This window comes from Ictidomys tridecemlineatus, chromosome 3, assembly GCF_052094955.1.
Source record: "Ictidomys tridecemlineatus isolate mIctTri1 chromosome 3, mIctTri1.hap1, whole genome shotgun sequence".
Lineage (NCBI taxonomy): Eukaryota > Metazoa > Chordata > Mammalia > Rodentia > Sciuridae > Ictidomys > Ictidomys tridecemlineatus.
This window is the reverse complement of record NC_135479.1, coordinates 20,403,023-20,419,013: the sequence shown is the minus strand read 5'-3', so window position 1 is coordinate 20,419,013 and position 15,991 is coordinate 20,403,023. Positions and strand designations below refer to the sequence as shown.

Sequence of the window (15,991 nt, the reverse complement as noted above, 5' to 3'; positions counted from 1 at the left end):
TCAGTAGGGTGCTTGCCTAGCATGCAGGAGGCACTGGGTTCAATCCTCAGTGCCACATAAAAATAAAAATATTGTATCCACCTAAAACTAAAAACATGCAGCTGGGTGCAGTGACATATAACTGTAATCCAGCTACTCAGCAGGCTAAAGCAGGAGAATGGCAAGTTTGAGGCCAGCCTCTATAATATCTTGAAACCCTGCCTCAAAATTAAAAATTAAAAGGAGGGGGATGAGAATGTAGCTCTGGTACTGGTTTCAATCCCTAGCATTGCAAAAATAAAGAAAGGAAAGAAGGAAAGATGGGCTAGGGGTGTAGCTCAGTGGTAAGTAAAGTGCCTGTGTAGGTTATCTGAGGGCTTATGTTCTTGGTGGTGGTGAAGCATAGGCAAATTATGGGGTTAGGAATACAACTCAGTAGTAGAGAACTTGCTTAGCCCTAGCATACACTGGTTTTGATCCCTAGTGCCAAAAAAAAAAAAAAAAACAGAGTGTGTGTGGAAAAAAATGCTAATTAAATAGAATACCTATTAATTTTGACAAATGTTTAATGTTGACAATAGGAAGGGAACAAGGTGTACTACCAGTAGGAGTTGACACCACTATATCTTTCCCAGATGTCAGGATGGATCAGAGGCTTCCAATCTATGTATTCTGATGTAGAAATTTATGTTAGGAGACTAATTAAGGATATATTAAATGTTAACCCAAGATGTTCATCACAAGACTTGGAAAGGCAAAAACAATGCTACCAACATGTTATCTACTGATGTGGAAAGAGTAACTGAAGAATGATTATACACTAGCTAGGTGCAATATTACTCCATTTGTTCAAAATCCAAAAAAAAGTTGTAGAAAAGGTGTAAATAATATTAGAAGCCACGTTTCTAGGATGTGATAATTTAAAAGTACTTAAATTTCTTTCTATGATGAATATGTAATACTTTTACATTAAGCCAGTATTTCCGATCCTATTTTTTCAGCCAGTTTTGGATAGCACAGAGAAGATCTGGTGGAAGATTTAAGGCTAGAACTGGTCCTTTGTAAGTCTACATAAGCAGCCCCTATCTGGCCTAACCTGATTTCTGAAAACACCCAAAACTGGCTTCTCCCAACTCCCAACCCTTTTGTCTACGTCCATAACTGTGGACACCATTCCAGAGTCATCCCGCTTCCCTACTCCAAGGCCTCCTCCCTGCATCCCCCAGAGCCCCGCTATCTACCTGTGCATAATTCATGGTCTCCATGGTGCTGTCGTAAGCAGAGCGGAGAGAGGCAAAGTTGATCAGCACATCTACCTCTGGGTGCTTCTTCATGGCATCGGCCATGTTCTTGAAGACAGGGATCAGGATTTCCTTGTGTCCCCAGTAAAACTTCTGCTTGTGGTCCCCACTGTGAAACAGCAAAAGAAGGGTTAGGACACCCTCAACCAGTCAGGACTGGTGAGGGGGAAACTAAGGGGAGGAACTTCACCTAGAAAGAGAACAGGCATGGTCTCAAAGATTCTCCATCTAAAGGGGAACGATCCCCCAGATACTAACTGCCTCAGTCTCTGGGAGGTACAAGCCCTTCCCCCACAAAGGCCAGAACCTAGTTGACCCCCCCAGGCTTGTCTCAAAGGGAGAGAGGAGGCATCCTACTGGTTAACCGTCTCTATGCTGTCTGCCTGGGCACGACTCACGTGAAGGGGTAGACCATGGCGGCCACTGAGGGCTCATCTCGGGAGCACACGTAGTCAAAGTCCAGCATGCCTTGCACGGCCCGGGTCTGCATGCCCCACACGATGGCCTTGGTGTGGCGGCTGAAGAGGGTGGCACTCTTTCCTGGTGGGCAAAGACACAGCGAGTGCACCCAGAATACACTGCCAGGAGACCTCCAAGGGCATGGGCTGCCTGCGAGACCCATCTGTGCCCCAAGTCCAGGATGGTGGCCCATCAAAATAGCAAAGAATGTTAGGATGATGGCATTCTGAGAGCTTTTAGGGGAGGAGGTGCCTCAATTTTCTGGAAGGAGGCAGCAGAGAGAGCAAAAACAGCTAAGACCTGCCTGGCTGATAAACAGCACCTCAATGAACAGAAAAAAAGACTCCCCATGTAGAGAACGGGCCCTATCAGTGAAGCCACCCAGAATTCCTCCAGGCCAAATTTCATAGGAAAAGTGATCAGTATGCATCCCTGTGGTTTTAATAAATTAATGTCTCGGGGGCTGGGGATGTGGCTCAAGCAGTAGCGCGCTCGCCTGGCATGCGTGCGGCCTGGGTTCGATCCTCAGCACCACATACAAACAAGGATGTTGTGTCTGCCGAAAACTAAAAAAATAAATAAATATTTAGGAAAAAAAAAGTCTCTATAAAAAATGTTCAGCTCTCCCCATTTTGATAGCCCCAACAATGCTTATCACGCTGGAATTCTGGACACAAAAATAATTGTGATCAGGGTTTGAATTCTCAAAAATTCTGGGTCAGTGTAGGTCCAATGAAGAAGCGTGCGGCAGCTAGGGCAGAAGACAGGGCAGCCGTATCTGAGCTGACTGGGCTCTGGCACAAGGCAGGAGAGCAAGCTGCAGCACAGGCCCGCTGATCTCCTCTCCTACTCCTCCCAGCCTTCTCCCTTCTCTCAATGTTCATAACAATACTCTGGATATAACAGGCTCTCTGGTGAGCAGAAAATGATGAGGGGCAGAAGAGAGCAAATGGAGCTGGTGGAAGTAAATCCTCAGGGCTGGCAGGCAGCTCCCCCTTCAACTCCCTACGAGTTAGGAAAGCAGTCCTAGGGGAGGTTCTGAGATCTCCAAGGAGAACAATGCATCTACTGAGTGGCATCCAGTACTAATTAACCTCAAGTACTCGTGCAGGCATGGCTAACCGAGTTCAAGGACTGATTAAATCCCTGTGTAGGCCAGCAGTAAGCTTCTCAGGACAGAAAGTTTTGCAGATTCCTAGGACTGACACCTGGAACTATGGATCAGATAGATGAGACATGGGATCTCAGACAATAGAAGATAGCTAACCCCATTCTTACAATTTCTAACCACAAGCAACTAAAGCCCAGAAAGGCAAATGACAATAGTCCAAGATCATCTAGCATTAGAACCAGAAATGACTTAAGAAGCAACTCAATGTGCAAGGAGGAAGACTATGAGCCACTGGGGCCTGTGCCATTCCAAGGGGGTGAGCATGTGCCACATACACACATCTGCACCCATCTGTCTTCAGAGAGACAAAACCCACATCTCCACAAACCCACACACACCTCCAGCACAAAAGGGCAGAGCTCAAGTGCTTGCCTCCACAAGCCCAGGGAAACAAAGGAGCCATCATGAGCCACCAGCAGAAGGGAGGCCCCAGAATACTGGTGGGAGAGAGAGGGTACGTGTGTCCCCTCAACCCAGGCTCCTCCTCTGGCCGTGCTGAGGGACGGCTCACTCCATTCAGCCTGACCTGTTCTCTTCCCTGACCACCCACCTCTGTCCACTTCTCCCCATAGCTGTTACAGCGAGCAAAGGAACAAAGCCCCCCACTCAGAGGCCTCCTTCCTTTGAGTGGCAAGCTGAGGATTTAAGTCTGTCCCTGTCCCTTGCCTAAATTAAGCCTTCCGGTCCCTTAAGCAAGAGGTCCAAGTCACCTCAGAAGACTCTCCTGTCCCACAGCTGCGCATGTCAAAAAGTTATATGGCAGCCCTAAAGCTCAGATCTGATTAATCTAGTCCACGATCAACAGGCAAGGGCACACACGTGCAGGAAACGTGCACTGTATTAAACTGAGACACCAAAGCCCAGATCCCTTCCAGTGACCTCATCTACAGATACACGGGTTCCTCTCTCTCTCTCTGCCTATCCTGTTCTTCTATCAAACCTGTTCTGGTATTAGCGCCCTGGAATGAAGTTCACAGTGCAGAAGCTGAGGCAGGCCAAGTGAGAAGACGAGGACATCATGAAATGCAGATGAGCATCAGGGGTGATTCACGGCTCCCTGCACACGCCAGCAGACACTGACACCTACTGCTCTCTGCCACTCCCCTTAAAGCTGAATGGCTCCCTCCTTCCCAGGGGACCCTCCCTCCTGACACCCTTGCACTCTCCAGAGCTGTGGGCATGGCTCTCACTTCACCTCCCTCCCAGGCAAGCAGCCAGAGACAGCCAGCCACAGAGAGGAGAGTGCTGGGTGCAGGCGAGTACTGACCAGAGGTGGAAGGGACAAAGAGCAAAGACTAAGACTTCAGGGCAGGCTACACTGAGGCAGGGACAGAAAATATACCAGACAACACTGTAACCCACCAGGAGAGGAAGAAACAAAGCACACGGAAAAACCGTAACCCACTAACAAAGCCACACGCAGAATTGGAACAGGGTGAGGGCATCCTACCTTGCAGGGATCTTGGACTTGGGACTGAATCTGTCAAAGAAAATGACCAAGGCAACTGAGTGACCTGCTGACGGCTGGAGGCTTTGGCAGGACAGCAGGAACAGGGAAGGGCCCCATGGACAAGCCTTTCTGTGCTGATGCCCTGTTTATTTTTGCAATGGACAGGAGAAAAGCCAACAGAATGGGCAAAAACACTGGCCAGCAGAAATGGGAGCAGGAAAGGGCAAAGGACTGAGGGGTGTAGAAGGGGGGTAGGGGGATGAAGGTTAGGTGGGAGTGCTGAACACTAGCCTCCCCCAGTCCTCTGGAGGGACAGCTGGGTGACATAATCCCAACTGGGCTTTCAGGCTGGCCAGGTCTTATCCTCTTAATGCCATTCCTCTTTGTCCCCATGAAGTACAGCATGGTGTTTAGACCAGCATGGGACTGGATCTGTCATTCTCTGCCAGGAACAAAGTGCTGGCTTGGGGACCACAGAGCAGTGGCTCCTACTCAGGAGCCCTTGGACCTAGTGTCACTATTTCCCAAAACACCTTAGCACAGTCTGTATCAGGCAGAGGCTGCACAGGCCACATAGGCCTAGTGGTACCAGTGATGCTCAGCTAATGCTGGTGCCAGGGCTAGCCAGGGTCACATTTCAGTGAATCAGGACAAAGATGAATTAGGCAAGGTATGGATGGGCTAGCAGACAAGGTCCTTTCTTACACTGCACTCGCACAGTAGAGAATGTGTGCCTGAAAGTAGGGTGGGCTACTGTTGCAGGAGCTTACTCTGCGGCCTGAGCTTCCAGCTCCTGCCCTGCGCTCAGGAGGAATCTGGGAGAACTTCCCATCTCCTGGTATTTCTCAAATCCTGTGTCTCCCACAGCCTCCTTCATCAGCTGATAACTCCCCAGGAAGAACCAGGGGTAGAAGCAGATAGAGAGTGAGGTGACCCAGCACAGAGTGGGTCCTCAGGAGCACCCACAGGCAAGGCTAAGTCACCTCAGTCTCTTGTCTAGTTCTCACCCTGTGCCCCAAGTCCATGCTCATAGAGAAGCCCAAACTGCATCACCTCTGCTCTGCTGGCCCAAGCAGGACCAAGCAAGAGAAGAGGAGGGAAGGCACTGAGGCCAGTCCCTGCAATGTGCGAAACCTCGGGGAGTTACCTTGAGGCATGGCAGGCTTGGCCTTCTTTGCAGGTGCCACCTCATCAGCCCTGGACTCAGAAAAAGACGCTGTCCTGCTGGGTGCTGGAGTCTGGGTGGTTCAAGGAGAGAAAAAGATTAGAGTCACAGGTATGGATGGCAGGGGGTAGAGGGAAGCCACTCGTTCTTTATAGTCTCAAAGAAATCAGTGAAAAAAAATTATGTACAACGTTGTTCTTTAGAAGCTGCTTCCAAAAACACTATTCTATTAATTTTCTGAGGTAGAAATTAATAACATCTCATGTTACAGATATACAAATGGAGAAGAGTCAGGATTTTAACTCAGGTGTGACTTTAAATCCTCAGTCTTTCCATTATTCTGCTTTGTCTGGGGCACACACACACACACCAAAAAAAAAAACCTGGCACAGGGATCCAGAAACCAATCTTGTACTGATTTAGCGATATTTCCCCTGTGTCCCTAAATGGCAAAGGAGAGTTACTATATCCTAGATTAGGGGACTGGGGTGGGAAAACAAGATGATTCTTTCTGTTAAGGTAGGAGGAAGGCTGATACCTACCGACGTGCTCCCACTGGCATTGAGGAGGAAATTGGCAGTGTGGGCTGCTGTGGGTGGCTGATTGGGGATGGGCCGGTGGCCTAGGGCCATGCCCACGATGGCTGTCATGTGAGTCTCTGTGCCAAAGACGTGAATGGGGATCCCAGTGGTCTTCCCTGTGCAGGAAGGAGAAGAACCCATGATTCAAGTCTTTGAGTAATTGCCCAAGTACATGGGACTCCACAAAGGCCCCTTTACTGCCCTGATCAATGTGTGGCGCTTTTGGTACAAGAACAATTATCCAGGACAAATCAACCATAAAAATCTCACCACTAAACAAATCTTTCTAAAGATCACCTGCTGACAAGAAGAAATGGCTTTACTGGCAAGACTCAAATGACCAAATGCACTGTTAGCATGCGTTCCTCTAGCTTTGGCTTATACGCTGGCTCCCCAATCCTCCTCATCAGCACTGGCAGGCGCCTGCTTCCCTAGCCTGGTCTGTCTTAAATACCCTGCTTGTTCTTGAGGGCTCTACATGGAGTCAAGGGTCTTTATATTGTAGATGGATGTAATACCTTTATTTTACTTATTTACATTTTTATGTGGTACTGAGGATGGAACCCAATGCCTCACATGTTCTAGGCAAGCACTCTACCACTGAGCTACAACCCCCAGCCCCAAGACAGGGATCTTGGCCTGACTGATCTCACATCACTCAGCTCAACCCAAGTGCCACTTGGCCTCAAAGGCCATCTCCACACCACAGAATCCTAACAGAATCTTCATCCAGTTGCTTACCTGTCTAAAGTTCCAACTGTGAGAGCGCAACCTAGTAACATTCACTGTGCTGCCCTAGTGCCTGGTCCATAGGAGGCACTCCATGTTAAGTAACTGGAAACCAGCACTTGGTACCCAGTGATTTTAGGCATGGGGGAGAGGGCTAGTGTTTGGCATAGATACCAAATTTGGAAAAATGTGGAAATGGAAAGATTTTCTCTTTCATTAGAGGGCAAGTTCACCAAGCAAGAGCATTTTCTATCTGTCTCACTGTGGAACTTCACACAAAGTCCTGCTCTACAGAAAACTGCTTTTAGCAAAAGTATTGGCATTTAAGACCAAAGCTACTGGTCCCCAACTTCACCTGCTTTAGGTTCAATCAGGTTGACTTAGGGAGACCGTACTTTAGTTCTGACTGATGAGACATGATCCCCGGCTTCTTGAAAGCTCTGAGTAGAGGATTTCATGAAGCCACGAGTCACTCAAAACACAAAAAAGTGAAAGGAAATCAACATGGTACCACACCCCCACTTCCTTTCCTCCCCATCTCAACTGGGGGCAACTCTCCCCTATCCTGCCAGTTGCTCAACCCCTCTCCTCTTTCCTCCACACACCAGCAACCAGTGATCCTGAGCCTGCTTCCTCTACTCCTCCACCTCTCACTCCCAGCACCATTCCTATGATGGAACATGGCCACAGCCTCTTAGGTGGTCTCCCTGCTTCTACTAATGCTGCTCTTCCATCTACTCCCCACCCATCAAAGAACCCAGTCAAAAACCTAAGTCAAATTGTGCGGTTTCTCTGTTCAACCCTCTCATGGCTACCATGCTGGGGTCATAGCAAGTCCTTCCATGTTTGATTGTTTGTAATAAGATCTTTATATGATGCTCTGGTTGCCCTTGAACTCATGAACCTCCTGTCTCTGAAGTAGCCAGGATTACATGCTTGTATCACTGTGCCTGGTTCTATTTCTTTCTTTCTTTTTTTTTTTTAGGTGGACACAATGTCTTTATTTTTATATGGAGCTGAGAATCAAACCCAGTGCCTCACGCATGCTAGGTGAGCACACTACCACTTGAGCCACATCCCCAGCCCCTCTATTTCTTAAACAGAGTTGAATGACAATGCTCTTCTGCCAATTCTCAAGTTTAGACAGGGAGCTTGTCAGGGGTGGTTAAGAATGGAAGCAGAAGAAAGGTACACATCAAGAACAGGGATTGGGAGAGCATGAAAGAGCCCAAAGATCAACTCTCTTGCAGCAATCCCAAAATGGTAGGCCACAGACCCTCAGGCTGAGAGGGAAAGAAAAGTCCTCCATCTTACCGACTTCTCCCATCACCCGTAAGCCCTCCTGATAGTTGGGGCCACCTCTTCGGACAAAGATCGTGACCTCGTGCTCCTTCAGAGGACCCTGGTAATCTCGAATTGCTCTCACAATGCCCTGGAAGCCCAAAGGAATGAAAGTTATATAACTAAAATAAGCAGTCACAAACCAAGTATCTAGAACCATGATAAAAAAATGTACCAAGTGTACATGACAAGGGCTGCTTCCCCTGAAGCACAGCAGGCACTAGTAGTCAAGGATCACACACACGGCTACTGATCTGTGTAATCCAGAGGCCAGCACATGACCACTTGTAATGTTGCTGAGGTGGATCTGTGGGGTGCTGAGAGCCAATCTCCTCGAAATCCTGGTTCACTAAGCCTCCAAATTCAGCAGGGCTTGATGGTCTCTCTTGTCCTAAGTCATTTTACCACTCATTGCAATTGCGGGGACATCCGCAATTGGACATGTGTGTGTTGGGGTCCTAGGAAAGGTATAGAGTCTTCTTCAATGACAAGGCAGCTTAAATGACTTAGGGAACAGCTCTTTCTATGTATTTCCATCCATTCTGAGAAAATTATAAGCTGAAAAGTGCATCCAGTACTATTTCTCCAGTCAGAGAGCAAGTTTATGAGCTGGAGTCTCATCTCTGCCAACAGTGGCATTTTACAGACAGCTCTATGCTGGGGCTGGGGATGTGGCTCAGGCGGTAGCGCGCTCGTCTGGCATGCGTGCGGCCCGGGTTCGATCCTCAGTACCACATACCAACAAAGATGTTGTGTCCGCCGAGAACTAGAAAATAAATATTAAATTCTCTGTCTCTCTCTCTCTCTCCTCTCTCACTCTCTCTTTAAAAAAAAAAAAAAAAAAAAAAAGCTCTATGCTATTCCTGCTCCACACCTACCAACCCTCACCAAGAGCCAAGAGTGCTGCCTTTACTGCAGGGGGTTAATCCCAGGTTAAAACAAGGGCTACCAAGATGCATCTGTATTCGCTTTGTCCACTGAATCAGGTCTACTTAGGGAGACCCTGTTTTAGGCAGGACTGATGAAGCATGGTCTCTCCCTTCTGAGGAGCTCAGGCTAAAACCCAATGCCTCCCACATGCCAAGCAAACGTTCCACCACTGAGCTACCAACCCCAGCCCCCAAGGCTGACATTTGTTCATTATTTTCAAAACATAAAAAAAAAAAAAAAAAATGAATGTATTTGATGTTTCTGCATAACCCCACTGAGCAATAGTACAGAATAATAAACAGCCTCCCAAGGTGACTACATTGAAAGGGATAACTCTTGAGACATATTTTTTTAATTTATCAACAGACCTTTATTTGTTTGTTTGTTTGTTTGTTTATTTGTATGCAGTGCTGAGATTTGAACCCAGTGCCTCACAAACGCTAGGCATGTGCTCTACCACTGAACTACAACCCCATCCCTGGCGTTAAAGCATGTGGCCATGGCCCTGACCCATGCATAGGGACCCAGGCTGGTGGAACCCTGGCTGGATCAGGGCAGGAGTCTATCCATCCAAGTAATCAAAACACTTTACTCATTCTAACATTTTATAGAAGACACTAGTGACTGAGAGATAAAAAAAACCAGAAGGTCACAAAATCCAGAGTCAAGACAGGATATGAAAAATGAGGACAATCATGCCAGTCCCACAAACTGATCCTGAGAAAGCAGGAAAGTAAAAATTTGCCTTTTCCCTATGCTTCAAATAGAATTATGGTCCACTGAATGTCACCTACTTGCCCATCCCTCCTAGGGCCTTCTGTACCCACAAAGACGTGGGGTTGGTTTTAATCTCCAACACAAAAAGAGAGAGAGACAGAGACAGACACACCAACCCTGGGGCAAGAGTTCCTAAACTAGACTGAGTAACCCATGAGAACCTGCCTCTGGCTCAAACCTTGCTTTCCCCAGAAAATGCTACAGCTGGTTACCTTGAAAGTGGCGGCCACATTGGTGAAGTTTGCAATGCTGCCTCCTATGATGAGGATCTTGCCTGGGTTTGGAATAAAGACAAAAAATGGTTAGAGAGGTAGACTTGATAACTGTCCCAGAAATCCAACTGAAGGAGTTTTCGCTCGTCTGAGCAAAGATCCCCACTTGTGTGAGGCTATATAAGGGAGCAAGCAAGATGGTCTCTCCTATGCCTAATCAGGCTTCTTTGCCCAACTCTCCATTATCCTCACTACTGGGTGGTGATGGTCATTCAAACCCACAATTCCTACATCATTCCTAGTTGGCACCCAGAAATCCAGTTTGGCTTCTGGATACCTCGGATGAGATGGAAAAGTTAACATCTCTCTCCCTTTGTCCTTCCCTTTCTCATTTAAAGGAAGGGAAATGAGCATGTATAATCCCAAAACTATAGGCACTTGGTAAAGACACACTGGAAATCACACAACCCAGGTGATACATAAGGTCACTAAGAACTGAGTTTATGTCAGGTGCAATGGCACATGCCGGTAATCCCAGCAACTCTGGAGGCTGAGGCAGATGGATCACAAATTCAAAGCAAGACTTAGCAACTTAGTAAAACCTTAAACAACTTAGCGAGATCCTGTCTCAAAATAAAATAAAAAGGAGTGGGATGTGGCTCAATGATTAAGTGCCTCTGGGTTCAATCCCTGGAACAAAAAGAAAGGGAAAAAAAATGAGCTGTTCCCACTAGGTCATCCCAGGAGAATGGGTGAACTGTGTACATGTGCACAGCCAGGCCTTACCATCTGGGTGTTTCTCACGGGTCATGAGGGAAAGGATGGTCTTGGCATAGTCATAGGTCTGCTGCTCACTTGGGGCACCCGAGTATTCTCCATAGTTGGCCAGCTCATTGACACCCCCCAGGTCACAGATGGTATCACTGCCAGGGAGACACAGAAGTCAATGCTGGCTTGGGGCAAAGGAAGGTAGCCTAGTGCCGGAGAGAACACATTGTCTCCACCCTGAAGCACTGAAGTCAGCCTGTGGAACCAACACCAACCCCCAATCCCCACGCAAGTCTCACTTGAAAGGCCAGCTGTGCTCCAGAAGGAGTCTCCTGGGCAGTGCACTTTGAGCCCTGGTGCACCAGGGTTCTGGGCAGGCAGTGTGGGTCAACAAACAAGAAGCAACTGCCCAAGATAAAGAAACTGCACATCACAGGAGTCCCCAACAGGCTGCCCAATGGAGAAGACTGTTGCAGTCAGATAAAGGGTACCAACCAGCCAGAAGGGGATGTGGCAGACCACACTTCTAGAAAGAACAGAGATCTACATTTTTAGAGAAAAAAATTGCTGAGTACTGAAAAGAATACAGAATATGATATCAATATTTCTACAAAATAAAAAAGTATAAATATTTACTGCAGCATTAAAATGCTGCAAGGACATAGAGTAACGTATTCAACAAGGTGACTTGGTAGGGAGACAGGCAACTTTCGCTTGCTTATTCATTTTCTGTATTGGTCATACTTGTGCATAGGGCACACATCATTAACCCTAATAATTAAAACTTACGGGGCTGGGGTTGTGGCTCAGTGGTAGAGCACTTGCCTAGCATGGGCAAGGCCCTGGGTTTGATCCTCAGCACCACATAAAAATAGATTAATTAACGATATTGTATCTAACTACAACTAAAAAATAAATATTTTTTGAAAAAAGAATTAAAACTTATAAAAACAGGCCGGGCATGGTGGCCCATGCCTGTAATCCCAGCAACTCGGGAGACTGAGGCAGGAGGCTTGAAAGTTTGAGGCTAGCCTCAGCAACTTAGCAAGACCCTGCCTCAAGACAAAAAATAAAAAGGGCTGGGGGTTTGGCTTGATGGTAAAGCACCAAAGCACACCTGGGTTCAATTTCTTGTACCAAAAAAGAAAACACATCATTCTGAAGCAAATCAGGTTAGAAGAGACACTGTACAGAGGGGCCTTCACCAGAGCCTCTCAAAGCTCTTGAGATATCACTGCGTTTATCTGCCCTGTGAGTTCCTGGTTCACAAAGGTGAGAAACCAGAGACCTACAGGTGACACAGGAGTGGGTACCAGGTACACCAGGCTGACATGTCATCAGTAACCCCCTCCTGTCACCTGTAAACAACAGAGGCGCCACCTCCAGCCACCATGGTCCAGATCCTCCCTTTGGGGTTCAGCAAGGTCAGCTTCAGGCTCGCCCCACTTTTGGCATCCAAGTCTGCAATGTAGGCTTCCTAGGGACCAGAGAGGAAAAGGAAGATAGTTGGGGTGTCCCCTTCATAAGGTCAGAGATTCCAGGACCACTCCCCTTTCCCTGGAGATACATGAAGAGGTCAATCACTTCAATGGGGTAGGGGAAGAAGGGATTGTGAGAGCCACACAACAAACATGTTGGTATCTTCAAATACCAAAACCACCCACAGCCACAGTCACCACCTGGAGACAAACTTCTCAACTCCAGAACTTCACTATGTCACTTCATTTTTACCACAACCCCTAAGTGCATGTACCTGCTTGGTACATGGGCCTCTCCTCCCCTCCCAGCGCTCTCTCCTAAGCCCAGCCTGCATGGCTTCAGAAGGCCTGACCCTGCTGGGAGGACTCAGAGGATGGGGTGGGAGACAGCAATTAAAATTCTCAGCTAGAGTGGTGCGAGAACTACTTTCTCTTCTGATGGGATCAGGGGGAGCCACTTGGAATTAAAGAGAAGCAGCAAATCAAGTTAAGAGCCCAGGGAGGTTGATTGAGAATGAAGTCTAAAAGGATTTCTGGCTGGGATTCAGAGGCTTGGCAGACTCCCACCCCCATCCCCTCCCCACTGGGATTTTAAGAAAATTAAATGGTTCTCGATCTTCCTTTTCCTGCCAAATACACAGCCCAGGATGGGGCCCAATGCTCGTCTGAGATTAGTCACTTGCTCCTTGACCCCATAACCCTCCATCTCCTCTTCAAACTCGCCTCACCTCTGGATATGCCTCACGTCCGAAGGGGGGAGGAAACTCTATGTCACCCCATTTCACTTTGCAGATGTAGTCGGCGGTGGCATCCACCTTGGCTGCCAAGTCAAGGACATAGACACCATCCTTGGTCACCACTGCAAGAAAAGGAGAGGGAATCAGACACCAACTCTGGTCCAAACTCTTCCACCAGAGTCTCCCAAACAACCCCTATGGGGTCCCTCAAAGGCCTGGGAACTCCCTAATCACCTGGAGACTCAGCTTTCTCCTATTAAAGGAAAGACAAGTTTTCCAAGACCAGTTCCTAGTCCCTGGCCTTTTGGTATTGGAACAGGGAGGTCTGTACTCATTGCCATGGCAATTTTTAGACATCTTTATAACATGCTATACTCCCTGCTTTAAATATTTAACCTTTTGCCTCCACCCCCATGGCCCTGCCATTAAAAAAAAAAGTGGCAGGGGTATAGCTCAGCAGTAAAGCATTTGCTTAGCAAGCACCAGGTCCTAGATTCCATCCAAAGCACCAAAAAAATACATAAAATAAATTTTAAAATTTAGGAATGAAAACTGAAAATGTGTTCAAAATGCATTATTGTTAGAATACCAGCCCAGGTGTGTAGCTCTGGGATTCCTGGGGTCCTGCTAGGAGGAAGCCTCAATGTAAGGTGGAGTGGGAAGTCATGGGTACACTGAGTCCCCAATCAGCACAATTCACTTACTGCTGCCTTACTGAACATCCATCTTCCTTCCCCTCTAGGGCCATTTAGCTAATTAAATTAGCACATGGCCATCTGGCCCATTAGAGGGACTGCATCCTCAGCTGGAATCTGATTTAATTTTTCAGCCTCCTGGACTTTGCCCTGGGAGGCCCTGGCCAGAAAGAGCCCATGCCACTCTCCCACACCACCTGTCTCCTTCACAGCCAGAAAGGCCTGCAGCAAGCTCTTCCCAGTGTTGGGGTTAATAATTGACCAAGTCCCAGAGAGAGAGAGGTGGAGCCTCCAAGTACACCAAGGGAAAAAAGGCCTGAGGGTCCTACAAGGGCCTAGGAAGCCTAACCCACTGGCAGGAAAAGCAACCCAGCGCAGTCAGATCAGAACCAGGACTTCCCCATCAGAGGACAAATTAAGGCCAAATGAAGAAGTTGGAATCGGCTAAAAGAGGAATGATTGGTTTTCTGAGAGCTCAGAAACAGTAATTGGCCCCAAATGAGCTTGAAAATCTCTCCCCATCTGCATACCAGTGGCTTACAGCCCTCTGGAAAGCAGGCATCTTGCTCTCTGAACACTAAGGCCAGACTTTTTATAGGCACTGGGACCCAGTTATAACTGACCCTTGCCCCACCCCACCCAAGCAGTGTCTGTTACCAAGAGGATTGATCTCCAGGTAGGTGAAGTACAGGTCCTCGTAGAAATTGAAGAGGCCAGAGATGAAACTGGCCAGAATTCTAGAGGGGAGAGGGACAGAGGGACAGTCAACCTATCAACGGGCAAACTCAGCAGGCCCTTGCCCCCAGTCTCCACAACAATCTCTCACTAACACTGACAGCCCCACTTCCTGACACCTGCCCTACCGACCCCTAGCTCTCCTCTGCAAACCCTGCTCCCTGGATGTCACTCTTCAGCCACTGAGGTGGAAAGGAGCTGTCAGACATGGAGCTGGGGGAGGAGGCGCCAGACAGACAGGGGCAGGGAGGTGAGGGATGCTGACAGCACAGTGCAGCGTGACTTGGGCAGCACTCCGCCCCCATACGTGGCGCTCTTCCTCAAGGGCTATGCCTACCACCTGCTCCCAGCCATCCAGACAGGCCCACTCTGCTTCCTCTGGGCCCATCAGTCTCCCCATCCCCACTGCCACCTCCCTACCATCCCAGTGACTCAACTCTTTTTTGTCTTCAGGGGCATGGACCAACAGGTGTTTCTTGATATCCTCAGGATTCAGCCTCTCATCCACACCAACAAGGAGCTTCTGGGCTTTGGCATCCACATCACCCACGTCCACGCCCCCCTCATGATGGAACAAGACATAGTCCCCTTCGCGGGTTGCATAGATGCAGACATAAAACTCCTCCACCTTGTAAATAAAGACAACATAAAGTGGGTGAGTGGCAGAGTTGAATTCATTTCTAAACCCAGCAGAAAATATTCACCCAGAGAAGACCTGTTTATTCTCCTTTGAGGACAAGGAGGAGAACAGAGGCTACTATCTCCCTGGCTGAACCAAGGAGATTCCATCTAGAGGAAGCAGACCTGCCTTTATGTCCCTCATTATCTGCCCTAACTCTGCCCTGCTGCAACTAAGCCCCTTCTGAACTTCCTGCTCAGACTCAGGTCTGTAGTACCCTCCCACCCACAGTTCAGCTCCAGTACCCCTGGTCCTGTTGGCTTTTCTCCTTCGGTTTTACCTCTCCTTTCATTACTTTAAGGTAGACAAATACCTTAAGATGGAATGAACCAGTTTGGAGCTGCCTCACATACCTGACTGTGTGGGACAAAGGGTTCAATCAGAAAGTTCTTGAGGAAGCCTCTGGCCTTGCCAACCTATGGAGAAATTGAGGGAGATGAAGCTTAGAGGGACAGCACACCTTGCTCCCCAGGGAAGGAGGGATCAAGTCCAAGCACTGTAACCATGACACCCAGAAAGGAGATTTTTTCCAGAAGCCAGGGTAAGGGGTCACAGGTTCCCAAGTTCAAGAAGCCCTTGAGATATCTCTTTAACCCCCTTGTCCCAGCCCAGCTGCACCTGGACACACAATGACCTTGCAAGTTTGCTTTGCCCCATCCCAAAAGGCAGAAATCAGGCCTCATCTCCTGCCCTACCACGCCACAAATTAAATAGCTCAGACAAATCAAGGCCATCCCAGAGCTCAAGCAGAGAGATAGGCACGTGTGAAGTATGAAGTGTGAAGGACAGGACGGGGATGAGTAT

General features: G+C 48.1%; 1 protein-coding gene across 2 annotated transcripts in view; it reads right to left on the bottom strand.

The window, feature by feature from the left end:
* Acly (ATP citrate lyase) overlaps positions 1-15,991 on the bottom strand; it is a 40,100-nt gene that overhangs the window by 16,718 nt on the left and 7,391 nt on the right. Inside the window, exons 4-16 of one of the 2 annotated variants that reach the window (XM_013357033.4) lie at positions 15,541-15,603; positions 14,946-15,136; positions 14,431-14,510; positions 13,070-13,200; positions 12,222-12,340; positions 10,882-11,018; positions 10,096-10,157; positions 8,150-8,267; positions 6,068-6,222; positions 5,508-5,598; positions 4,361-4,390; positions 1,679-1,820; positions 1,221-1,389 (exon numbers count right to left, since the gene is read on the bottom strand). In XM_013357033.4, the coding sequence (XP_013212487.1) occupies positions 1,221-1,389; positions 1,679-1,820; positions 4,361-4,390; positions 5,508-5,598; positions 6,068-6,222; positions 8,150-8,267; positions 10,096-10,157; positions 10,882-11,018; positions 12,222-12,340; positions 13,070-13,200; positions 14,431-14,510; positions 14,946-15,136; positions 15,541-15,603 (1,488 nt within the window). The remainder of the gene's footprint in view (positions 1-1,220; positions 1,390-1,678; positions 1,821-4,360; positions 4,391-5,507; positions 5,599-6,067; positions 6,223-8,149; positions 8,268-10,095; positions 10,158-10,881; positions 11,019-12,221; positions 12,341-13,069; positions 13,201-14,430; positions 14,511-14,945; positions 15,137-15,540; positions 15,604-15,991) is intronic. The other variant, XM_078042035.1, reaches the window with a different exon arrangement.